The sequence below is a fragment of the Falco biarmicus genome, chromosome 5, assembly GCF_023638135.1.
Source record: "Falco biarmicus isolate bFalBia1 chromosome 5, bFalBia1.pri, whole genome shotgun sequence".
Classification (NCBI taxonomy): domain Eukaryota; kingdom Metazoa; phylum Chordata; class Aves; order Falconiformes; family Falconidae; genus Falco; species Falco biarmicus.
Window position 1 is genome coordinate 57,369,867 of NC_079292.1, and position 25,414 is coordinate 57,395,280.

General features: G+C 52.1%; 1 protein-coding gene across 2 annotated transcripts; it reads right to left on the minus strand.

Moving 5' to 3' along the window:
• Positions 1 to 5,066: 5,066 nt before the first annotated feature.
• SYNGR1 (synaptogyrin 1) lies at positions 5,067 to 23,677 on the minus strand. 2 transcript variants are annotated; one of them, XM_056339490.1, is made up of 4 exons: positions 23,429 to 23,675; positions 11,664 to 11,901; positions 10,046 to 10,191; positions 5,067 to 7,608 (listed from the first exon to the last, which is right to left on the minus strand). In XM_056339490.1, exons 1-4 carry the CDS (start codon positions 23,525 to 23,527, stop codon positions 7,390 to 7,392), a joined length of 702 nt encoding a protein of 233 aa, XP_056195465.1. In that variant the 5' UTR covers positions 23,528 to 23,675; the 3' UTR covers positions 5,067 to 7,389. The 2 variants fall into 2 exon arrangements, with proteins under 2 accessions (XP_056195465.1, XP_056195466.1); XM_056339491.1 differs by having other exon boundaries at positions 7,467 to 8,878; positions 23,429 to 23,677.
• Between the last annotated feature and the right edge of the window lie 1,737 nt (positions 23,678 to 25,414).

Here is a 25,414-nt window from a genome sequence, read left to right on the forward strand (position 1 = left end):
CACGATGACACTTTTTCAGCATTGCAGCAGAAGCTTGTGCTTATTTAATTACTTTCAAGGTTGTAGTCATGCACCTTGATGAGCACAAGCAGACCCTGTCCTTGCTCAGAGTGCCACTGAAATCAGCAAGGCTTCAGGTGAGCTCAGAGACTGCCAGCATGTATTGTATTGCAGGACTGGGAATTTAGACATTTCTGTCTCCTTATATCCATAGGTGAGTCCTTTTGAGACTAACAAGAGCAGAGTCTGTCTGTGGGTGCAATAGGGCAGAATGTGAGAAAGCCAAACAACTTCCCTAAAGATACAAAGTAGAAAAGCTGCCTACTTTCCTTCATCATACAATGACTAGTCACCTCTTGCAGCTAAAAATGTGCCCTGTTCCTAATTTAAATGTCTGGCTTCAGCTCATAGTCACTAATCCTTGTCATTCTGATTTATTTTTTTTCTGTCTGATGGGGCTGGGACATACAGCTGGTGCAAAGCAATTTTTTTTTTGGTGAAAATACTTGTGCCAGATTCTGTCTGGCTATTTCTCTGGTTCTGTCATTAAGCTTCTGCCCTAACCTTGGCTAGGGCAATTAACTACTTGGCCTGCAAAAAGTGAATAGTAAGATTTACGAAATAAGGCTGCTTGCAGTGCTAAATGCATGATGTATATTTGTCCAGCACTTCACAGTCCTCCAAAAGAAAGTGCTACTGAAGCTGCTGCACTGCTTCATTAATATCTGCTCACAGAAACCAACAGCTTTATGCAACCCTTGCAAGATGAAATACTGCACCAACAGAGTGTTTTCTGGCTGTATTGATCAAGCTTATTTTATCCTTTGTTTTATTTATACTTCTTACCTTCAGTAAATCCTCTCAGAATTACCATGCTATATTCTCATGCAGCCAAAATCTCTCCAAGAATTCAGGATGTCAGTCACTGAACCTCACCATCCGTGGACCAAACTCCCACGTTTTTCATTCCTCCCCCCTTCTCCTCCTCCCTCCCTCCTTCTCCTCCTCCCTCCCTCCTTCTCTTTTTATAATTAATTGTTTCTCATTGTTTCTCTGTCCCCAGTGCTAGGGATTATACACATGGCATTTCTGGTGCCAAGCTGTACTGCTGCCTTCCTGTTTTTACTAATGTTTTCCCTGTAGAAAAGGAAGAAGCATGGTCACTGCTGGGCTGCTGGATAAAAGATGAACATGACTGAACAATGTGCCGTGGGGAGCAGGGAGCATAGGGCAGCCGCAGTGCAGTGCTCTTGTAGGTGTTTGGAAACCATACACAATGGGAAGCAAATACAGGATCAACAGCAGAAGGCATCATATCATTTAGTTTCTACTGATCGCGTGAGGTATGTTTAGGGGATTTTTTGTCTGCCTTGTTTTGATGATAATGGAGGCAGGGGCTGGAAAGGAAAGTTGTGATTTTTGGCAAGGCTTGCAGGAGGTGATATGGAAAAGAAGGGTCTCCATGAAGGAGCCGGCTTGTTGCACTTGCTCTGCTTCTGTGGCAAACTATCACAGAAAGGGATGGTGGAAGGGGGGCGTTGCAAGCTCTCACACAGCTCCATCCCAAGGTCTCCCCAGCTACCTCTACCAACTTCAGCCTGATGCTTCCCACAGGCACAGATGCCCTAATGCTTCTTGTTCCTCTGCAGGTCACTATTTCCAGACAGGCTGGAATGGCAAAGAAATAGAAGTGCAGTAATAGAGAGAAAAAGCATTAAGGAAGGAGAGCTGGAAACAGCAGCTTCCTTCCCCCAGCACCCTCTAGAGAGCTGGAGAGCCAACGTGGAGAGCTACTGCTAGGGGAACGGGGAATGGCGAGGGAGTGCTGATCCCCCTGAGAGAGCACCAAATATCCCTGCAAAACAGGGGTTTTGCGGAGCTTTACACGAGCTGAATTTTTCAGGGAGGGAAATGGGGTTGTTTCAGTTGTGCCAAAACATATGATTTTATTGAATTCCTTGAGACACTAAACAAAGTCTCATCGCCTTGAGTCCTGGGATTATGCGAACTTTTTTTAAGAAAACACTTTATAATAATGTTTCTAGATGTCATGACTGCAGGGAAAGGCTTCAAAACGTGACTCATAAGAGCTTGAAATACCAGAAAGCAAAATTAAAGAGATTTCAAATGATCAGAAGACATAAACAAACTAGTAATGTCAGAATGTTATTCATCTTAAATGCCTGCTTTTGGCAACATCTTGTCTCACCAGCTTTTAACTCCACTTGATGCCAGCACAGACATTTGCCTTTCGGTGGGCAAGGTATCTCCACAACACTTGCACTCCAACAGCTGGGACAGTAGGAAGGGCCTTTGTCCAAGCAAAGATCAAGAAACAGATGAGTCTATCAATACTTCTGCATATAATCTGATGTGAAGCTACAGCGTGTTTGCGCTCAGTTGTGTCCCCAAGGGGAGAGAGAGTTTGGAGGAATGGGTGGAATGTGTTCACCACCACGCTTCTGCTTACTGTCCTCAAACTGCACAGGGGTTGAGAAATGTGATACTCAAGGTCCTCAGGTGACAGGTTCATTAAAAGGGGATGAGAAGGAAACTTTACCTAAGCATTGGCATGGGATGGGATTTTGAATTTTATTTTTATTGCAAAACCCATTGAAGTGAGATCCTTTTTAGTGGCAGGCTATCAGTTACTGACACCCACTGTCGACATTGCCTGAGAGCCTTTGTTTCCCAGTATTTGATTATTTTGAGCATGTGTACTATGCTAGACACCTGAGCAATGGTCACACATAGATGAATAGAGGTAAAAACATATTAAAGGAGTAAACAGATTTGCTTCCCCCGGTGTGGAAATACAGATGTTTATTTTCATATAAGTTTGTATCCTATATTCCTGGATGTCCCCCATCCACACCCCCTATAGCCACATCCCTTTCACAGTGAAAGTCTACTTCTAACATGGCATGTCAAGCTCCTTCTCATGTCTTCCTACCTTCCTACCGATTAGGTAAAAGACACTTGACGGTATGTGTGATTTGAAATTTAGGCCAAGAAAAACAAAGGACCATTAGCTCCCGCTGAAATGTATCTCTCATTAAAGGCAGTTCTGTAAGTCTCTTTCCTCCATTCAAGCCACCAACTGTCAATAAACTTGCCCGACGACCATGCAGGAGCATAGGAGCTGTGCTCTTGTAGCAAACTGAGCAAAAAAAGCCATCCCTTCCCAAAGAAAAAACTCCAGACCATTTTTTTCCATATAGTTTGGTTATTTTGAATCTCATAACTTTATTGAGACACCAGTAGTTACCACCTTCACTTTGTTAACCACAAATATATAGGACATTGTAAACACAGGTGCCAAGGTGGCGGGGTTCGCTGTAGTTGGATTTTGGAACAGACGGGGCTGAGGGGTGGAGCGGGAGGAGGGGTGAAGGGACACTCGGGCTTAGACAAGACCACTCAGGGGATCCTGTATGCAGCAGGCCATCCATGAGTCATTGTATATACGTATATATGTATAGCTTTATATTATACATCTTTTTAAATATATATATATAATATATATACTATACACAGGCAGTAATGAGGCAGGGGAAGGGGCAGGGCAGCCCAGGTGGTGTCACGGATGCCACGCAGGCAGCAGGGAGTTGTCTGGATGGATGGTTTGGACTTGCTGCATGAGGTGGCCTTGCTGGGCTCCTTGCCTTGTACCTGCTCTGGGGATCAGAGCCAAGAGTCCCGTGGGAACCACCCTGCAATGCTGCCTTCCCGGGTCCTCCCAAGCGCTTGCAAGAGTTGCAGGGACAAAGACACCTCCTCCCCTGAGGGAACTGCCAGGAATAACATGGAGGGGAAGGGTGTGTGATGAGGTGCTGAACAGTGTGGTGGGGACACGGCTGAGCAGGGGATGGGGACGCGTCAGAAGACTGAAGCCACAGGTAGAATTGGGGCAAAGTTTCATCATCCCTTTGCCCTTCACAGCCCCTGCTTCCACAAAACAGTCTCTTACTTGGGGGCTTTGTAAGATAAGAAGACATTAAGGGGCCATTGCTCCCAACAGGGGATGCGTAATCCTCTGTAATCTGGACAAATGGCAGAGAGGGAAGAAAGCCACTTTATCGTTTTGCTTATACAGCCTTCCCTCTGATCTCCTAATCCCTGGAGTGGGGCTGATCTCACCCATGTTTAGGATCTAAAAGGGACATGTTCCAGCCAGCTGCTCAGGTCTTGCCTATGATCACCAGAAATAGACAGCAACTTATCAGCAGCACCTAAGATAAGATAACCAACCCTTTGGGTGGGTCCGTATCTTTCATCAGCTGCAAAACCAGCCAAATGCCACTGGAGATTGCATTTTAAAGAGCTACATGCAAACAAGGAGAGTCCCACCTCCAGGTCTGTCACCACCAACCCTCCACTGCAAAGACTGAAAGTGTGTCAACCCACAGAGGATATGTCTTCTCCCACGAGGAAAAGCAAGAATTTGCCCAAGTATTTATTGTTGTAGTGTCCCCTGCCACACCAATGCCTTTCCTACAACACAAAGCAAGGAGGAAAAGGCCAGAGAGATGGGCAGTAACCCAGGATGAAGCCACCTGGATCATGTCTCAAGTGCCAGCTCTGAGGGGGACGGCCATTCCTACCTCAAGCCCACCAGAGCCCATCAGCTGGTTACATGAGGGCAGCAAGCTAAAGAGGATAGAGAAAAGCTTGCTCATCAGTCAGCCCCAAACGGTGCTTAGTTGTCTGGGTAACTCTGACGGGAGAAGGGGCATATAAGATGCTCCTGTGCTACACCCCAAAACATAGACCCAGGTAGAACCCCCACATATGGTCCATGCTTCTCCTCACGTGCCTAGTCCCTCACCTCCTCACCAAGGAGAGGAGACATGTGATGGGCAGTTCCTCCCAATAAGTACATCACATTTCTGCTGAGGGTTGGTTATTTATAGCCTACTCCTCCTCTTGGTCCCATCCCACCCCCCACCCCACAAACGAAAGCACGAAGCATGACACAGGTGAGTCTGGGTGAGTACAACTAGTTTTTCTCCTCTTCCACCTCATCATTCGTTCCTTTCTCTCCCCTGGCAGGAGACAAACTGGAGGGAGCTCCCCCCACAGCCACAGTCATAACGAACCTCTCTTAATAAAGTAACTCCCTCCCAAGCCTAAATATTAGGCTCAGCCCACAGAAAAAGAAGGCTGAGGAGCTTCCCTCCAAAAAATACCTCTCCTATTTACAGTATTGCTTTTGCTTGCAGCCAGAGTGAGGGATGTGGGCCCAGTCCCTTCTGGTGCATCCATGAGGCTAGCTGGTCCCCCTCTCCCATCCTCACCAGTGGTTAACCACCAGCAAGGCAGGGGGCAAACCATGATGGGGACAAGCGATGAGGACAGCCACCGGCAGCACAAGTCTGGTAGGAGCAGGTAGAAATGGTGCCTCTGTACAGTGGACAACAACTCCCCCCTCCCTCTCGGGGCCTGCAGCTCTATGGTTTCTACCCCTTCCCTATCATTGTGGGGCAGCTGGAGAGGAGTTGTGCTGGGAAGAAAGGAAGGACTGGTAACCTTAGTGTCCTCCAGATGAGATGTTCACGCAACCACAGGCCAGACCTGTGTCCCATCATCCTGACTCCTACGGGTGCTACGGGGAGCAGGCTGGATGCTTGAATTTGCTCCTGAACTCTGCTACTGGGGCCAGTGTTGGGTGGAGTGGGGCGGCTGCCTGGGGGATGGAGCTCCTCACTGCTGCAAGGCATACCCTGCTCTTTGTGCTCTGAGAGATGTCTGTGCTGGGGAGAATTGTCCAGGTGGCTATTGCTGAATTATTTCCCTTTAGGGACCATCTTCACACACAGACCTTACTTCTGTCCTGAAATGAAGAGTGTGCTTCCACAGCTGTATCTTTCTTTACTTGAAGGAAAATCATGTGTGGAATGTCCATACAAGCTCTATCTGAGAGTCACTACTGCCACCTAGGCGAAGCTTTAAAGACGGCCAGGATCTGAGCTGCTGCAAAAGATGCACTACGGTATACTCTATGGCAAGTACAGCAACAACAGTTTCCAGAGAGCTCGGTCTGGCCCCAAGCAATTCTCTGTACACCAAGACCTCCTCCCCATCTGAGTGGGAGGCAAAGGAGAGCTGCGCAGTGCTGGACCCTTCCCTGCTTGGCTGCACCCCTGTGCAAGAGCCAGTCGCATGCTGGCCATCCCAGCAGCAGTATTTCTTTCCAGGGGGAGCCCGCTCCATTCCCGTGTGCTACAAAGATGGTATCAGTAAGAGGCTTTGCACTGTGGTAGCAGAAGAATGGAGGAGGGTTCAGCAGGACCTGAGGAGTGAATCTGGCTTTCCTTCCTCCTCCTGCCCAGGGTGAAATGGCAAAGCTCTCCTCTCCGCCTCGAACCAGCCCAGCTGGAGACGAGGGCTCACAGGGCCCCCTAGAAGCCCACCTCTTCCATCCTTCCCCTTCCTTCCACAGGCACTACATCTGGGGGCCAGGGACTGGGCATGGCTCCCCTCCTGCCTCGCCAAACACTGGTCTCAGAAGAGTGGCAAGCAGAACGTACAGGTGAGGGGAATCACTTCCACCTCAATCCAAGGGGGCTGGGGAAGGAATGACTCCCCCGGCACTGACCCTCTGCTCTGCCCAGTCTCTTGCTGTAACCTACAGACATGACTGTAGTTTTTGATTGTACTTGCAAATCTTCCTTCTGCCCTTCCCATTTTATCTCTCCATGCTCCCCACCCCCCACCCCCCCCAATACCACTTCTCCCCAAAACCTCTAAAAATAAAGCATCACTCCTTCGCCAGTGTGTGGCAGAGAAAAGCCCCCCTGTCTTTGCGTGGGGGATGCCATTCCTGCTTCCCTCTGGCCCCCCTCCACCCTGGCACTCCTGCATGCTGACACCAACACTATCCCCCTCCCTGAGCCACCAGGCTCTCCAGCCCAATTCAGATGCTCCTGCATCTACTCCAGCCTTTAGTGACACTGTCTTTTCTAGAAAGGTCCCAAGTCCCTCTCATTCCTTCCTTTCTGCCTCCAGTACCCTCTCCCCTGCCCTGCTGGCACTGTAGCCCCTCTCCTGCCCACTGGCCAGACTGTGCCCTCTGCAGCAGGCAGGAGGGAGATGAGGGAAGGGGGGGACCTTCCTTTCACAAGGAGGTGACAGATTTTGGAAGAATTTGGTTCTGGCAGGTAGTTTTAGGGGGGAGGAGAAGGAAGAGGTGATGGGGAAACCTTTTTTTCTTTCTTTTTTCCTTTTTTAAAAACGATAAATAAAAACAGATGACCCAGAAGGCTGGAGCATAGCTGAGAGCCACCTCTTGTGCCACTAACGCACGTTGTCTGGTTTGTGCCTCGGCTTTCTGCCGGCGGTGGGAAAAGGGGCAGAAGGGAAAGGGGAAGGGAAAGGGGCATCGGTGGCTCAGTAGTTCTGCGTTTGGTACCCCTGTGTCTCGGTGTCGAAAGCATCTGCTGGAGGGGGCTGCTGGTATGTCCCCACCGCATCTGTAGCATCCTCCTCATTCGTGTAGGGAGCATAAGGCATGCCGGAGTCCTGGCTTGGGTCCATGTAGTCCTGGGAGAAGAGGGCCGAATCGGCACCCAGCTGGAAACGCTGATAAGCCAGGAACGCCTGGCCCACCTTTAAGGGAGGAGGTGGAGGGAAGAGTTGGGAAGCAGAGAGGGGAGGGGAGAAAAGAGAGGGGGAACGTACCAAGAAAGAGAAACAAACAAAAGTGGGGTTAGTAGTGGTTACGGATTAGTGTGCAAGGCCCACGTGGCAGACCACCAGTGAAACACCCCTGAGAGCATGAGGTTCAGGCTGCCCCACAGAAAGCATGAGCCTGCCAGGACAGAGGAGGGCTGGGCACGGCTGGCTTGAGCCCAGCTGGCTGCGTGCAGCCTGCCGGGGCTCCCCGGTGTCTCTGGGGTATGCTGGGCACCTCCTGCCTGGTGGTGGGGTTTCACTGACATGGCACAGGTCGCAGAGGCTCAGTTGGCATGTGGTTATCCCATTCAGCCCCTCCTGCCCCTGGGAAGGCAATCTGCCTCAGCAACACCACAGAAGATTCATCTGCTGGGCTGGAGGTACGCAGCCATTTTGCCTGCAGAAGCCAGGAAGGAGAGCAGGATTTGACCCAGAGTAGCGAGGTAGTGGTCACCCCCTGTAACTCCTTCACCAGCCAGCATCCACACGGTACAGCCCAGACCTTGGAAAGGAGCAGCAGGAGGCAAGACAGCTGCTTCCCAGACCAGGGGATGGTTCGAAAGCATACTGCTGCCTCCTGCCCCAGGCACTGCACGTGGGACACCCTTTGGTGGACTGAGGGAGCCCAGGCACAGGGTTCAGCATCATGGACCCCAGCAGGCACGGCTCGTTGTCCCAGAGCATCTCTGAAAGAGGTAAGCCGTCTGGCAGGTGACAGGGGAGAGGTTTTTGGGGAATGAGGGCTGGGAGGAAATGGAGGAGATAAAGTAGTGGGGGCAGAGGGCATCTCCTGGCTGAAGTATTAGGTCTCAGCAGTCATCAAAAGAAAGCCGCAGTGGTGTTACGCATTGTTAGTTAGGGTGTGGGTGAGAGAAAGAAGGGAGCAGAGGAGGAGGAGAAGAAATTGCCAGTTCCAACTCCCCAGAGGGAGATCCCCTGTTCAGTGGACAACCACACTCCAGTTCAATGGCCCATGTCTTCCCACCCCACGCCCTGCAGTGACCACGCACCCATGGTTGGGGTGTTGGAACTGTTTCTGCTCAGTAACCTCCTCCAGCTGCATCCCTCTACCCCTTCCCCCAAATTCCCCCATCAGTGAGGGGCACTAAGGCAGCAAGGACGGGGAGTTAGGGAACAGGGTGTTGTATTCTTCCTGAAAAGTAATGTCTCTGAGTCTCCGGAAAGCCAGAAACGCGAGAAAGCCCTGTGAGGAGAAAGAGGGGTGTGGGAAGGAGAATCAGTAATGAAAAGCAAACCAAAGTGTTTGAAATAAAACCCTCAAGGAATGGGGCGAAGAGGATGCCTACTTAGCCACTTGCAAACCTGTGCATCAGGGAGGACCACACTGCAGGTGGTGGCACCTCAAAAAGGGTCCTGAGGAAACCCTTGCAAAAGCTATACTCCTTGTCACACTTTCTGCTGGAGCTTGCAAGGGGCTTTTGGCAGTACTCAAGTGCAGGACACAGCCTGTGGGGGGCACACACAGACACTGCTGTCCCTTGCCCCGTTTGGTGTCACCCTGCCGAGGGTGCTGACTGCACAACACTCTGCAGCCCCCCTTTCCCTCTCACAGCTTTGTGGCCTTACAGCACCTTTCCTACCTGGCCCCTGCCCAGCGTTAAGGCCTGTAGGGAGAGGAGATGATAAAGCCTCAAGGAGACTGACATTAAATGCTTTCCTGCTTGGCACCATCCTGTCACTTCAGACAAAAATCACTCGGGCTTGGTGCTTTCAGAGATGGGAGGAAATCATGGGGGATATTTATATTGCACACCACCGTTTTTCCAGGAAAGCAGCAACAAAGAACTGCTAGAGAAATGGCAGGCTTAAGAGGCAGCACCACCAGCTTCCCAAGAGGCAACCCAGTGAGGTGGCGCCGCAGTCGTGGGTGCAGAGGGAGAGCCCAAAGGGATGCTGATTGCAGCTTCTTGTGGCCACTGATGACATTTTACGTGGCAGGAGCAAAGCAGGGAGGGAGATGGGTGCAACCCTTGGCCTGGAGTTCCCTTCTTTGCTTACTGTCTGTGAGGTGAAAATGCTGGTAAAGTCTTCTGACACACAGGGAAAATGATGCCTGGGGAGCTGGCTTGTCCAAGGTTGTATCAGAGGTTTGTCAAGGATGCTCCTTACTGGGATATGGGACTCTTGCCCATTGTGCTTATTAATGCTCTAGCGCCTTCTTCCATGTAAGTTTTTGAGTCCTTGCCTCCCAAGATTACCTCCTAACCACCTACCCTCCTGTTTTCCCTTCTCAGAAGCCACGTGAACTGAGATCTCAGAGGGAATCACTCTTAGCCAGTCACCTTCCATTCCCCACGAGCTAATATAGTGGAGAGGACACTTGATCCAACATCATGGCTGCTGTACTCACCCAGGTGAAGATGGAGAAGAACGAGAACGTGATGGCTGCTCGGGCTGCATCCCCTCCCTCATTCAGTGGGTTGTCCTCTTCTTTTGAAGCTTGCCACTGGTTGGTCAGAAAGCAGAAGCCAACGAACCAGAGGAATGCCCAAAAGGCTGGGATGGACCACCACCAGCATGCCAAAGGGGAAGGGGAGAGACATCAAGAAGGTATGTGTGAACAGAACATAAACACATCATATTTCTCTGGAAACTTCAACACTACAAGACCCACCGATGTGTTGCAGACTGGGCCAAACTCTGCCCACACAACCTACCTAAGCGCAAGCAAGCTGGCAGTCTTGCTGATGGCTAAATTGTCAAGGTGACAATAGGTGTCTGCATAAAATACCTCAGAGGAGTTCATTTGCTTGTGTTTGGATTGATCACAGGACTTGCATTTGCCTTGGGATGGAGCCTGAAGGGCTTCCAGTACAGGAGTGATCACCTGGGCTCTCTGAAACAGCCACTGCTTCACAACCCTGTCCCGCAAGGACAAGCAAAGAGCAATTCCTTCCAAGGGAGCTGCGGAAGGGTGAGAAGCAGCCAGCCTGCAGCTGCACAGAGACTGGCTTTTGCTCAGGACAGCGCAGGCTAAGGGACTCACACCGAGGAAAGGTGCTGAAGGATCATTAACATGCTGTACCCCTGGGCAAGGGGTGAAGGTAGAGGGGAGCCACGAGTCCAGACTGGCAGCTGGTGGGGAGGAGTGGGACTCACCCTCTTTGCCAGGTGCAGCCAGATACCCGACAGTGAGGGAAATGGGCATTCCTAAGTGGCAGCAAAACAGGGCTCAGTCCTTCCCATTCCCCTTCTCTTGTTAGCTGTACACAGGACTGCTAGGCAAGAGGCTAACTGTGAACAAACTTACAAGCCAGAAGTCCTAAACAAGCTCAGATGCTGCATCCAGTCCTGCTCTCACTCCACTCATGGCCCCTTTGACAAACTGGGGAGGGACCCTGGCAAGGAGAAGTCTGCCTATATGCCGGAGTAAATCAGTAGAGCAACTCGGGATCACAGCATGAGAGCAAAGCACCTCCTCATGATGCTGCTGACTGGTGTTACACATGCACATACACACACCCCATCACTCTGTCACTTCAACACACTACTGGGGATGGACAGATCTGACTGTGAGTTAGAATAAGCCTCAGGGCTGGAGGAGGTCCTGCAGATGGGGAATGCCAGGTAACCTAGGAGGACTGGTTTACTCAGCCTCATGAAACCCTCAGTGGTTTTTTATGTTAGAATATATGGGGTTCAATCCCCTGGAGCTGGAAGAGAAGGAAGTACCATCTCCAGAGGCATCAACACGTGGCCTTAGCAAGCACAAGCATGCAGGGAGGCAAGACGTGCTGATCCTAAAGGGCTCCCTGAGCTATGCCTATGGAAAACAGCAGGGAGGCATCAGCCAGATTGGCTGAGAAGAAGAGAAAGGGGAAGAAATGGAGAGAGAAGGCCTGAGAAAGCACAGAACCCGAAGACCTCCCTCTCAGCAGGGACCCGGCCTGCAAGGGGGCAGAAGCTCCCTCCCTCTCCCTTGCCAGCAGATGAGAGGGCTTCTATGGCCAACCAGCCAGCAAGCTCACCCGAGACTCCAATGTCCGAGAGCACTGCCTTCTTGCGGTCCTTGACGCTGCTGATCTGCGGGAAGTAGGCATCCAGAGCCAGGTAAAGAAGGCAGCTGAGGAAGGCGAGGACACCCACGGTAATGCCATAGTTGCAGGCATTGCGATTGCGGTTGAAAATGCAGTGCTCTTGTGTTTCGTCCAGGCGGTTCACGTACCCTTCATTGACAATGGAGCCAAACACCACAATGGAGAACACCTGGTGGGGAGGGAGGCAGGAGACACGTCAAGGCAAGCCCCATCTCTCTGGACCAGCACAAAAGAGGAGAGCTCTGCAGGGGACAGGCACCTCTCTGCCCTGCTGAGCTCCCACCCCGCTGCCCTGCCTGGGCTGTAGTCGTGGGGAATTTACTGGGGAGATGGTCTCATTTTATTTCTGAGGATTAACTTAAAATAGGACACTTTTAGATTGAGCCTTTTTATCCATCTGATCTAAAGCAATGTAAAGCAGTCACAGTCCAGAGTAAGGGTAGCTTCCCACAGACACACAGGGAGGCAACATGGAGTATAAATTGGGATATGGGTTTGGTGCAGGTGCCTGAGTACAAGGGCTCCAAGTAGTGGAAAACCTCTTAGTCTACACTTATTCTTCCACCCACTCCTTTTCCTTCTAGGAATTCATTGTTTCTACCACACATTTGTTCACTAATTTTATCTACTCAGCTACTACGCTTTTTTCCCTATCCACCTCCCCACAATCACAGCTCTGCTTGCTCTGCAGCACCACTCTCCTGGGTCCCACTATCCCCATCTCCCCACACATCACACACCTTTCCCCACCAGTTTTCCATCAGCCCAGCCCATGACACCACCTATCCTGCTGTCCACTCACTTGCACGCCACCACCTTCCAACCTTCCTTGTGGATTTCATGGGCCAAACATCCCCCTTCCAGGTCCACCTGGCAGGGCCATCATGAATCCTCCCTACCCATCACTGCCACTGCATGTTATTTTAAATCAGGCAGAATTAAGGATGAGTCTAGGTAGAAATGCCGTAATCTGCCGCTGCTGGTCTAATCTTCATTCACAGGCTTAGCCTTCGTTGCCTGCCACAAGGCTGTCCCTCTTTGACACAGCAGGCTCCGTCCTGCTTCTCAGATAAACAGCTTCCCCTCACAGCCACAGGAGAAAGAGGGGAAGATTAAGGCAGCATGTACAGATTTTTCTTTGCAGGGCATCTTGAAACCCTCAGTAGGAAAAGCCCATCTGCAGGCTGCCTGCGAGGGCCCCAGGTAGATGGGAAATGGGACTTCAAGCATGGGGTGAACATACATATGATTTGCACTGGGATGTCACCAGGGCACTCTGCTAGCCTGGGAGCTGCCTGTGCTACAGGACCCTGGCACCCCTGGAACCACCACCCAACCCGCAAGAAGAGGCAGCACACAAGCAGATGAGGCGGCCAAGTCTCCTGCAGGGAGTGGAGGTAGGTCTGAGGGTTTGCTAGGTCAGAAGGACCCCAGTACCACCTAATCCAACCAAGCAGCAGAAGAGGGCATGGCAGACAACCCAGAAAGCAAAGCAGCAGCTTTGTGACAAAATTAACTGTTGATTAATGCCAGCGCAGTACACCATCTATTATTGGTGGGGTTGTATGCCTGAGATCCACAGCACAGGCCTCTGCTGTTTGACCTGTGGCATCAAGAACAAGAGGACAATCCTTACCTATGGTCCCAGCAGCCCTTGGGCAGATACTCAGTGCTGGTCATGTTTCAGCTGCCAAATTCTAACAAGTATCCACTGACACCGATACTACTTTTTCACCCCAAGGCTCATTATTCGGTCACACTTGGGTTGCTGAGATTGGGCATATTGTTGACACACTACAGCAAACGAAAAAAGCTGAATCCTATCCTAAGCATGGGGACTGTATGGGTTCTCTGAAAGTTCACAAGAGCTTTTTAAGCTTAGAAGTAAAACAACTGATTTGTTCTCCTCCTCCTTCTTGAAAATCAAGATTGATCATACTTTGCAGAAATTGCCCATGAAAATTAAGTAAAAATCTCTTCTGCCTGAAGCAAAGGTCTGGTCTTCAAAATTTCAGCCTCAATGGTTTGGAAAGCGGTGAAATTGCACACAATTACAGCCAGGCTCACACACCTTCACAACAGGCTGGGCTGACAGGTCTGCCTAGGACCATTGGCAGTAACACTGTTTTTCTAATCCGAGGGAGAGCTGAGAGACTCCTGAAGTAATGTCCTAATGTGAGGCTGTGACCCACACTGATGCTGCTACCTGAAGTACCAACCTCCATACGCTGGATTACAAAGCGGGTACCCCGTATTCTACAGCATTAGACGGAAAGCATATCTTCTCTTTGGAAGATGAGAAACCACCTCAAAAGTGGCACAGTCTGGTGTTCAGTTTTGGTTTAGAGCTCAAAACTGCCAAAACGTCGATTCCCTGCCTCAGGTCAACCTTTGCAACCAGCTGTATTTCAAGTCTCTGCTTACTCATTTGGGATGAATGAACTTCTGTAATGGCCTCTCCCCAGAGACACCTCTGTTTACTTCGCTCATATCCTGATAGACATCTTCCTTCTGCTCTTATCTTTGCTTTTACTGCTGGCCTGGAAGAGCTCTCATCTGTGAGTGAAAGAAGCTGAATAATTCCTTTTTACATTTGCTCGTTTGTACCTTTTTATGTTGGCAAGTCGTAAAGATGCAGCTCAGAGTCACGAGACCAGAGGGACATCTCTCTCTCCCTAATTTTCAGGCAGAGGTGGCATTCCTAACTTCCTTTCTCTATCTTCGGCCAGCCAAGATGCCACAACTTCTCTATGTTTCGCAGCCTGGAGATGCCCAAGGTATGATTTACTGGCAAGCATCTGATTTAAGATGATCTTAGGAGTTTTCTGGGGACATTCCACTAAGGGTATTCTCACTTGTGAGCAGAACAAGTCACTGCAGGTCCTTATCTTCTGTGTCCTGAAACAGCCACCCCCAAGTACTCTTTGTCTTTAGGAAAGCTTTCTATGGACCAAAGCACAGTAGCTTAAGGGATGTCTCCTCTCCGTGTTTTCCTCACCACTGGTATCAGCTCTGGTCCATGCTCAACTCCCCGGCACTGCAGACAGGGAAAAGTCAGTGGCAGTGGAGAGGGCTTGCTCCCTTTGCCAGCCTACCACCACCCTCATGGCACAGCAAAATGCTGTGAGGATCTGCTGAGCACAGAAGCCTTGAGCTGGACTGGAGAACACCAACTGGGCAAGAATGGGCAGCTTAAACCAGAGGATTCACACCAACAAGCAGAGCTGGACAACAGAAGAAGAGGCAATTGCTGCTCCTGCTGGCTGACAATGTTGCCTGTTTTATCCCTGTTGATGTCTGTACCAAGAAACTGTTGTGACGGGTGCGTAGACAAACAATTTTCTAGAAAATTATAATTGTGACAGCCCAGATCTCACAGCCCTCAGGAGAAACTGTTGCATGCTTAATCCTTGGTAGCTACTTCTTGCTGTTACGGGGGCAGGTGGGTGGAAGCTCACTGATGTAGGAACCCACCTTTGAAAGAGCAAGTATTGTTTATTTCCTTGATTTCACAATTCATGCAAAGATGACCCAGGCAGCCAGTGCAGTATGAATGTCTGCCTGGATTATAAACAAAGCACCAGGTTTGCAAGGATGACACATTCATGTTCCTGTTCCCATCACATCTGCATCACTTCTGAAGAAATGCCAGCTACCAGCAGCACCAGTACAATCCTCTTGCTCCTCTGCGTTACCACTCCCTGTTCCTTCTACACCTGTTTGGCATAGTGAATCCTCGCTGCACAAAGTCTTGCCTACAACCACTAATAAAATGGTCCAAAATACGCATCCAGCTGCAGAGAGCTGAGGAGAAGATGGCAGGAGCCTTCCCCCAACTAAGCACCAAGACACAGTGAGTGTCTTGTCCAAAGGCTGACAGAAGGCAGCTGCAAAGCACTGCATTCCGATGCTCCCAAACACAGCCCATCCTTCTGCTACACAGAGGGAGATCATTAGCTGCTTTCCTATGCTAAGCAACAAAAACCATGCATCCATCCCCAGCTTTGTGCACCTGAGCAGTCTCATTTCTTCAGCAAGGCTGCTTAAGTCAGTTAACAGGACTTAAAGTAACTTGATTTTTAGGTTGAGAGGGTTTCCTTAAGCCTCCAAGAGCAACACTAATTGGGCAGGTGTGCAGCCCACCTGCAGTAATTGTTGCATGCTCGTCCAAGACTGGAGCGAGGTTCTGCTTGTATTCTCAGGAACAGAATTAAGGCTCAAAACGGAGCCAAGAAACTTTATTTGCCCAACAACAGGGATGGTGGTTCTCACTGACGCAGTCTCTTACAGTAATATGTTCAGCTAGGCTCAAAAAAGGAACAGAAAAGAGCACTTGGTGAAGATTTGGCCAAGTCAGCGTTGCTGCCAGGACCCAGCTTTTGTCGACTTCACCATTCCTCAAACATCACATCCACACAGGTTGTTGCAATGATTTTCCCAGACTTCTGTTTTCATCAAAGAGCTCTGAGACACCAAGCAAAGCCCAGAGTCAGGCACTTCACAAAGCTGAAAGAGACAGAGCAACTTGCCAAAGGACACAGCAAAATGATCACTAAGCACTGCGAGGAGGAGACAGGGAGGGAATTTTCCTCTCTCAGCTTCTCAAGGGGCTCATACTGGCCATTACTAGCATGTAAGGGCTTGCTACAGAGAGAAAAGTGCAGAACAGGCAAAATTCTGCATCCCACCATAAAAGATCTCTTTTTCCCCCCTCTTGCTAGATTAGGTGAGCTGATTTTGCCAGAGGCAAAGGCGAGAGATGAGCCCTCAGAAGAGAGGCTCTCTGGCCCCTCCTCACCTCCCCACTGGAGGCTCAGCCCTGCAGAGAGCCAGCCAAAACCTCCTGAACATCATGTGAGGCTTTCCACCATGCTGCCCATCCCCAGCTGTGCATCAGACGCTCCTGAGCATCATGTGATGGCTGCATAGCACAGCCCGCCTCTGGCAGTGCGCTAAGATTTTCCTGCACCTCATTCCAGGAGTTTGTCATGCTGCCTCCTGACTTCATCCCTGAGACTCCCGTGATGGTGGGGATGAGGCTGAAGGGGGTTTCTGCCAAGCTGCCTGCTTGGGCTCGCTGCGGTGCCCTCTGATCACAGGCTCTGTCACAGTGTGTTGCCTCTCCCTCTCCCACACCCTCTCTTTATTCTATTATAGAGAGGAAATAGTTTAGTGACATAATATTCCTCGTGGGACTTCAAATCAAATCTACCTTGAGCAGCATGAAGCAATAACCTCTTCTGTGTCTGATCTGGTAATGACCAAGGATACATCTGTTTAAAAAGAAAGCAAGAACAGGGGAGAGTGCAAGTGATAAACTGGAAGAGATGATCTGGCTTTCATTTTCATTCCACTACTCGCAAATGGAGTCTCTGTAAAGCTTTGGAGAGCCCTGCACAGACTGGATTATGGCTATTGTTATTATCATCATTAGATCTACTTGTATTTAGTTTATTCTGAAGAAAACATATGCAGCTTTTGATAAGCATGGGACTGGCAGCTTGGAAACAGGTGGCCTCTATTTATTTCCCCCACCCGGCACCACGCAGGCAGCAAATGACTCCTGCCCACAGTCTGGGTGGTGTGCCTGAGCCCTGTGCGGGTGCTGGAGGGGCTGGACTCCCTGTACCCATTTGTACCTGATTCCCCTGAGCAGTGGATGGGGGAAGAGCAGAGATACACCAGCACCTCCCTTCCAGCTCACCCCCCCCAGCCAGCAGCCACGTGGCACCAGCTCCCCAGCTGGGGCTGAGCTGAAGCAGGTGATGGAGGGGAGAAAGGCTCCACATCCCTAATTCCTGCCACGGGATCCTGGACAGGCTTTCCTGGCCAGCCAGCCTTTTTCACACATGGCTTGGCAGCCAACATGCTAGCCATTAACCCTTCCGCTGCCTGCCAGACCCATACCTGAATCAATCTTCCCCCCAACAGCAGCACAAGCCCTGGGAGACGATGGGGAGTCAGAAGCTGGGAAGCCTCCAGCGACAGCCAGGCCTGGGCTGAGCAGCCGTGCCAGCCACCCCAGGGAGGGAGGAAGAGCTTTGCCAGGGGCAGATTCCCTCTGCTGTAACAGCAGGCTGTGTCCCAGACAGCAGCTTCAGGAAGCTGCATCCAGTCCCACAAGTCTCACGCTCTTCCCGTGGTCAAACATCATCTTCTGTCCCACTGTTACTAGTGACAACCCTGAAAAGCCACACCCCCATGGTGGTATCCAGGTCCTTCTGTGCTTTCCAGATGGTCCCTCCATTGCTAGGTCGCTGCTCAGCGAAGTGACCACCCAAAGGTCGCATCTTTTTGCATGATGAAGCATTCAATTTTCTTCCCAGCAACACAACTCTCCCTCCTTGGCTTGGCTGTGCCAGCCTAGGTGGAAACCGCATCCGCTGCCACCTGCTCCTCTCACAGCCACACAAGTTCTCTCTGCTGCCTTGTCTTGCCACAAATGTTTGCCTTAGTGATGTCTCATCACCATGCAGTTTCTCTGTTCCCCACCTGTGTGCCTCTCATGTTTTAAAACAGCAGATTACATACGGCTATCTTATTTTTTGCTCATATTTCTGACTGTATTTGGTCCCCATGTGCTACTTCTCAGATTTTTCTCTGCAAATGCCATCAAACATATTTGTTTCTGCTCCAAGATCTTTCCTGGAAATGCTATGCTGGAAACAATGCAACCTGCTGTATCCTAGCCCAAATCACCACGCAGCTGTGTACATCTACTGTCCATCTTCTGACACAGCCTCTCACCCAATCCCAGTGACAGCGATCCCCCAAAAAACCTTTCTGAAGCTGACCCAGAGAACGGGATCCTATGAAGAACTGTACCTAGGGCTTGACTGAAAGCACGTGCCTTGAACTGCCCTGTTCCCTTCACCATGCACCAAGGCATCTCACAAGCGCCCAGCCAGCGAGCATGGTGGCTGGGGCAAAAATCACATGGAGGAGCAGAGGCAGAGAACATGAGCTACATTCCAGGAACACAGGGAACATCTCATCTAAATTTACTTGGGACAGAAAGAAGCTGGAGTTTGCAGCTGGCTTCAGGCTCCTGAGGCCACCTGAGCTCTAAGGCTCAGTTTAACTACTACCACAAGCCCATGCTTGGTATCCTTTCCCTAGAGCAAAGGACAGCATGGGGAGAAGAGGCAAGGGGTGTCACAGGCTGGGCGTCATTACAGCAGGCCAGGGACCCGCCAGCAAGGCAGGAGACAGTACTGCCTGCCATGCTAGGGCTTGTCCCCATCCTCCAGCTTGCAGGTGCCAGCCCATCATGGCAAGGCTGGGGATGTGGTTCCCATCCTTCACCTGCCTTGTCTTCTCTGCTGGAGCTGCCTGGGATGGGACATGCCTGCAGAGACAGGGGATAGCGCTTCCCGTCCCGGCTCGAAAGGTCTTTGCGCTCACACCAGCCAGGGGACACAGTGGCAATGGCAACAGGTGATGGAAGAGATGGAGGGCAGGCAGCACCTCTCCACCAAACCTCACCAAACCTCCCTCTGGAGAGGCAGTGCCCGTGGTGTTGGAGGGGGACACATCTGTGTGGCAAGTTTTAACGGCTGCTTTGCCTGTGCAGCTGCATGTGGAAATACACTCACTCAAGCCACCTAGCTGGGCCTGCTTCCAAAAGGCAAGTTACTTTTGCCTTGTTAGGCTTTTACATTGAGCAGCGCTTCAGTTTCTCCAGTGAGCAGGTTTCCAAGCAGTCAGGAGCGCCTGGAACAACCTGTTTCAATTAGCATTTTATTTATTTATGGAGCCGGTGCTACATCCAACGCCCGCAGGTTGCAAAGGAGCCTCCCAGCTCCCCCGTGCCGGCTGCGGAGAGCACTGCGGTCAGGACGCAACAGGATTAGGCAGGGATGTGCCCACGCTTGCCTGCTTTATTTCAAGAATGATCCTGGAGCTGTGTAGCTCCAGCTTGGTGTGGGTCACCCATCTCCACTAGTTCCAGCTGAGGCTCCATTAGCTCCAGCCGTCAGGTCACCTAAGCAGGCTGAATGCAGGTCTATATGTCAGGGTGGTAAAAAACCCACCCATGCACCCACGTCTCATCTATTGTGGGGCACCAGCTGTGCCATGCAGCTCAGCTCAGAGCATGCCTGTGTTGCAGCCAGCAGCAAGTGAAATGTCATGGTGTAGAGCAATGCCTTTAAAGACCAGGACTGGGAGTAAACTCCAGCCACCCACCACAAAAAGGTGGGCTGCATGACTTCTTTTCACCACCACTGGGAATAGGGAGGGAGTTGTTCTGCCCTTCCCTACAGAGAGTTGGAGAAGCCTGTGGGATCTTCTAGCAGTGGATTGCTTTCCTTGGCAAGCCTCAGTCCAGCTGCATCACACAAGTCCCCTCACTGCAAGATGCAGATACCCTTAAAGGCAGCCTCAGCAGAGATGCTCAGGAGGGACTGCTCCATAGGGCTGCCTCCCTGCGCTACAAGGTGCTGTTTCATCCAGGTAAGCACATCTGGGACAGGCAGCAGCAGAGAAATGGCTCACACTGAGGGTGAACATCCAAACCTGACACGGGCGCTCTGCAGGACCACCACTACTCTCCAACACCCATGCCAGGCAACCTTTCTGTAGGGAGCCACATACTCTGCTGTGCCCAACCTCCAAAGCAGCTAAGAAACCCGAGCTGCCTCACAACACGGTCACAGTGGACAGATGTCCCAGAATTGCTAACCTCTTTCCATAGTTTAGCATCCTCCTTGTCAAACCTATCCCATCTCCTCCTCAGCGAGGAGCAACATAAATATTCTCACACCCCATCTGCTCCTGACCCTGCAGCTTTCCCTGGAGATTTGCATCCATCTCAGTTGGACTACAAACTCCATGGGCTGAAGCCAGTTTTGCTGCCTGTTGGTAAAACGCCATATGCACCTCCCATGCCGTCATAAAGCTTGCTAAAAGGCAGCATGACCTAAGCACAAGGTCACTGCCTGGGGAAGCAGTCACGAGAATTTCTGCTCTCAGTGAAAGCTCATCATGTGAAACAGACCAAAAGGAGTCTCCGGCTTGCCCTGGGGAGACAGTGGACCACCCACGCCACGAGCTGGATAAAGGCAAATGAGATCTCAGGAGCTGGGAGGCAAGGTGCTTCCAGTGCATGCAAGAGCAGGTGAAAGGAAGGACTCTCACAAGAGACCACAGGGATGGAGAGCCCTTCGCCACCAGAAGAGTTTGCCTTGTAGAGCCTGGCAATGGAAAGGCTAAATGCGGATGCGATTGCAGTCTATAAATACACCCAGGGGAAAACACTAGGGAGGGAAAAGCACCGTCTAAACTGAAGGGCACAAGAGCACAAAAGCAAATGGATAAAAAACTCAGCCACGAATAGATTTATGGTGGAAGGCCCTGACCATTGGAGCCGCTGAACCCTCTCCCAGAGGGAGCGAGAAGGGCAAAAACCCCATGAACTAGTCTTTTTTTCAGCAAAGTTCAACCCATTTGTGGAAGGGGCCATAAAGGGTCTGATGCTTGTGACAGCCAGAGATAGGACTTCAGTGCTCATGAGGACCCCTCTCAGTCTCAAGTTAAAAAAAATACCAAAACCACAACTAAATATGTGGCTCCCCAGCTTTGCAGAGGGGGAGATGCTCAGGAGGACAGACAAGATCAAGCCAGTGGAAAAGCAGGAGAAGAAACTCGTATTTCAGGAGAGAAGAGGGGCATGCGTAGCCTTGCACCACTACAGCCAGGCCAGCCTCCCTTGCTGGACTGCTAACCTGGAGCACCTCCAGCTCCTGTAAAAGGACTTGAATTTCCATGGCCAAGTGGAGTGCCCGGCGTAAATCCCTCCCTGTCCTCTGCCAAGGTCAGGTGGGCAGGGGGAAACAATGTGGGGTCCCAAGGAGATGCCAGTCCCCAGGAAACACTCCTTGCCTGGGCAGACCTTGCAGGGTGCAGAGCTGAGCTCGGTGAGCAAGCCAAGAATGTCTAAAATACTGTGAAGCAGAGTAGGTACCTAATTAAAAATAAACATATTTCTTGTCCTCTCTCCCTCACCTGGTGCCTCTGGGAAGCCAAAATCCCGCAGTGCTCTGATGAAGTGGGGAAAAAAACCCACCAGACCAAGAGGGAGGGAGAGAAAGAGGAAATTCTGCCACAGAGATTAGCAACGAGAGCGCCTTTGTAGGTCACATCACGTCCATCATCCCTGGGCTCGCGGGCTGGCTCTGTTCCACCCGCCTGGGTGCAGGGGGCACACGTACCCCCTTGCCTGGTGCCCAGTGGCAGCCCCAGCACTGCCAGCCCACTCCCTGAGTGATGTGCTGTACTGTAAACAAGCTTGGGCAGATGGACGGACAGACAGACCGCCCACATTAATCACGTCCTCAGCTGCCTTGGGACGCTCTGGCTGCCCTCTGAGTCACATCACCCAGAGGGGACATCACCCACCCACCCACCCAGAAGCACGAGGGCTGCCTCCCCACCACCGGCAGCAAGCCGGGCCACCTTCCCTTTCCCTCCTCGTTTCCCCTGCCTGGCACTGCTTTTATTTCATCCTCCCAAAGCCAGCCTGATGCCTCTCCTTCCAGCTCTGGTGCGCATGTGTCTCCTCCACTCTCTCTCCCTTGCCCTCCCTTCCCCGCTCCTGGCCGAGACCTCAATCTCTCCCTGCCAGCTCGGCGCTGCAGCTCTCACTGCCTTAATCCCAATGACCTTCTTGCACATATGTACCGGCCCCACTGGCAGCCATGGGATCGGCTTCATGGGAAGAGGGACAGACCTGTCCCCTGGCACCCTGTGCTCTCCCCACCACCCCCGTTAGACCCTCCTTCCCCTGTGCCCCCTTCCCCACAAATTCCAGAGAGCAAAGCATTACAGGGAAAGGAGGTTGGCAGGGTGAGAGGATGAGGATAAAACACAGAGCAACATCCAGCCCCTGTAGCCCCCCAAACTCGTGCCAGCAGGGCCAGAGCCCAGCACCCCTCGAGCCCCAACCTGCTGGGGAGCCATGCCAGGACTGCAGCATCACCCCCCAGCTCCCCCCGTCACCTCACAACCCACTGCGTCCCCATGCCCACCATAAACCCACCGGCACAGGGGAATGTGGGGGGGAGAAGACCCCATCACCAGCTCCAAAACAGCCGAGATGGAGATAGGGTCATGGTCCAACCTGGCGCACCCCTTCCCTCCCCAGGGAAGAAATCCCAGCAGAGTGCTCTCACCCCATATGGCCCTATATCCATACACACAGATATATATGCTCATAGGGCTGTACATCTGTGTGAGCGCACATATATGTAGATATATATATAGAGATATATACATACTGAGAAACCCAGCACTAGATCCATATATCCAAATACACATGCATATATATATGGAGATATAGCCATGAATGCTTACGGAGGCGTATACATATGTATCTGTGTGTGTATGGATCTAGACATGTGGAAACATATCAATGGACATATGCATATCTATGTGGATACATATGCACACACAAGCATATGTAAAATATATAATAATAAATATATAACAGGTAAGAACGTATATATAACAGTTTGAGAAATACATATCTATATGCATACGCAGGTATGCAGAAGGTCGGGATTGGGGCCGGCGGCGGCTGCCCGCCCCGGAGGGAGCCCCGCGCCCGCGCCCCCCGCAGCCCGGCGGGACGCTCCCCGCCCCGCTGCCGGTGCCAGTGCCGGTGCCGGTGGCAGCCCCCGGTGGCGGCGGGGCCTTACCCAGGAGAGGAGCCGCAGGAGGGTTTGCGGCTGCCGGATGAAGGCTTGCGGGTCGAAGGCGCCGCCAGCTTTCCCCGCTCCGAAGGCTCCCCCGTCCATGGCGGCGCGGGGGTGGGGGGAGGGCGGGCGGGGGGCTCGGCGGGCGGTGCCGGGCTGCGCCGAGCCGTGCCGAGCTGCGCCGAGCCGCGCCGAGCCGTCCCTGGCTGCCCGGCGGCGGCGGCGACGAGCCGCGCGCTCCCGCCCACGGGGACGCGCCGCGCCGGGAGCGCGCGCCCGCCCGCTTTCCCCCCCCGCCGCAGCCGCACCGCGGGGAGGGGAGGGGGGGCACCCGGGGGGAGGGGTGCGGGGGCCGCGGGGCACCGTGTGGGCCGCGGGAGGGTGCGGGCACGGCGGGTGCGGGGGGGGCGTGTGGGCACCCCGGTACAAAGGCAGCGCACCCCACCGCCATAGGGGGAAGGCGGGGGGCCGCCCTGCTTTGTTTTGGTAGGGCTTAGCAGAAGCGTGGGGCCAGCTCCCCACCCGCTCCCACCCACCCACCCGTCACCCCTCTGCCACACAGCCCAGCGTATTTCACCGCTTGCAGCCCCCACAGAGGGGCAAGGCTGGCCCCCTTGGGAGAGACCCGGTTGTCCAGCGGAGCAGCCAGCGTGCTCCCTGCGGCCTTCGCCCCTGCCGGGCGCCTGCTCCCAGGCAGAGGTGCCTGGTGAGCCTCAAAATCGCGCTGCAGCGAAGCCCCAGGCTTTCATCTCTAACATCCCTGGCTCTAGAGATGCCGTGTCCCTGGGAGGGGGCAGCCAGGAAAAGGCCCTTTGCAAACAGGGGAGTCCAGATTATGGGGACGACCCCTGACTCTGGGATGCAGGGACTGTGGGGTCCACACCTCGCATCCCTGGGGCTGCAGCCTCCCTCGCCAGTCACCCAGCCTTCCCCTGCATCCACAGTCCCGCTGTGGCGAAGGGATGCCTGGGGAGAAGCCATCCAGCCTCAGCAGTGGCTCAAACTCCTTTACCAGCACCTTTTGTGCAGAGTAACTGCATACCAGCGGCCCACTGGCTTCTGCAGAGTCCCTGACAATCTATATTCATAGGACTGAAATTAAAAGCAAGCCCCTGGGTTGTAACGTGGTTCCCTAAGCTTGGCAGAGGAAGCCAAACCGTTTTGACTCTGCCTCAGCCTGAACACAACTGAAGCTCAAATGCTTCAGCTGGACAGAGATGTTCTGCACTGTGTTTCCACCAGGCATACCACGGGACAGCTCTAGCAAGATTATGGCGATACTCAGCTCAAACCTGGAAGCAGCTGGCTGAAGAGTGAGGTGGGAACACTGTGAGCACTCTGTAAGGTCTTACAGCGCCAGGACATCTCCAAACGGCCCAGAAATACAAAAGTCCCCACGTTGAAAGGTACATCCCCATGAACTGGGGGAGATGCATGGAAGAGGGGAGATAAGAGGGCAGAAATTTGGTTTTGCTAAATAGGTGTCTGAAATTCTCCAGTGTTCTGCATGAAGAGGGTTTGGATCTGGCCAAACAAGCCAGGTAGGGAGCAAACACAGCTGCTTCAGCTCCGGATCCAGGTGGAGCAATATTGCTCCACCTGACCATCAGCATGGAGGCTGACAAAGCAGAATGACCAGCTGTGTGGCTTACGTCCCGCTCGCCTCTGGGTCACACCTATGCAGAGAGTCAGGTTAGCAGCAAGGCAGCAGAGAGCAGAGCAGTGGGATGGGGAACGTGCTTGACGCTCTCTAGTACCATTTCATTCTGAATACGTTTTCTTGGCAGAGTTTCCAAATGGGCTGCACAACTCAAGAGCTCAGTGCAGGAGCTAGAGGCAAATGTAGGGGGGAGATAAAAGAAACACTTGAAGCCTACCCTTGTTTGCCTGTTAGGAACAGCACACTAAAAAGTAAGCAGCCATTCCTTGTCCTTTGTGAGGCATCTTCTGAGGGACAGGTTGGAGGTGTGGGGGACATTCCCCCATCAC

What these genes read in the sequence shown, in the direction of transcription:
- SYNGR1 (XM_056339490.1), bottom strand. Translation starts at nt 23,527, where the DNA reads ATGGACGGGGGAGCCTTCGGAGCGGGGAAAGCTGGCGGCGCCTTCGAC. An exon ending in TCCTGCGGCTCCTCTCCTGG is followed by an intron (nt 11,902 to 23,428) that starts GTAAGGCCCCGC and finishes CCTCCCCACCAG; the next exon opens with GTGTTCTCCATTGTGGTGTT. An exon ending in TCTTCTCCATCTTCACCTGG is followed by an intron (nt 7,609 to 10,045) that starts GTGAGTACAGCA and finishes CCTCCCTTAAAG; the next exon opens with GTGGGCCAGGCGTTCCTGGC.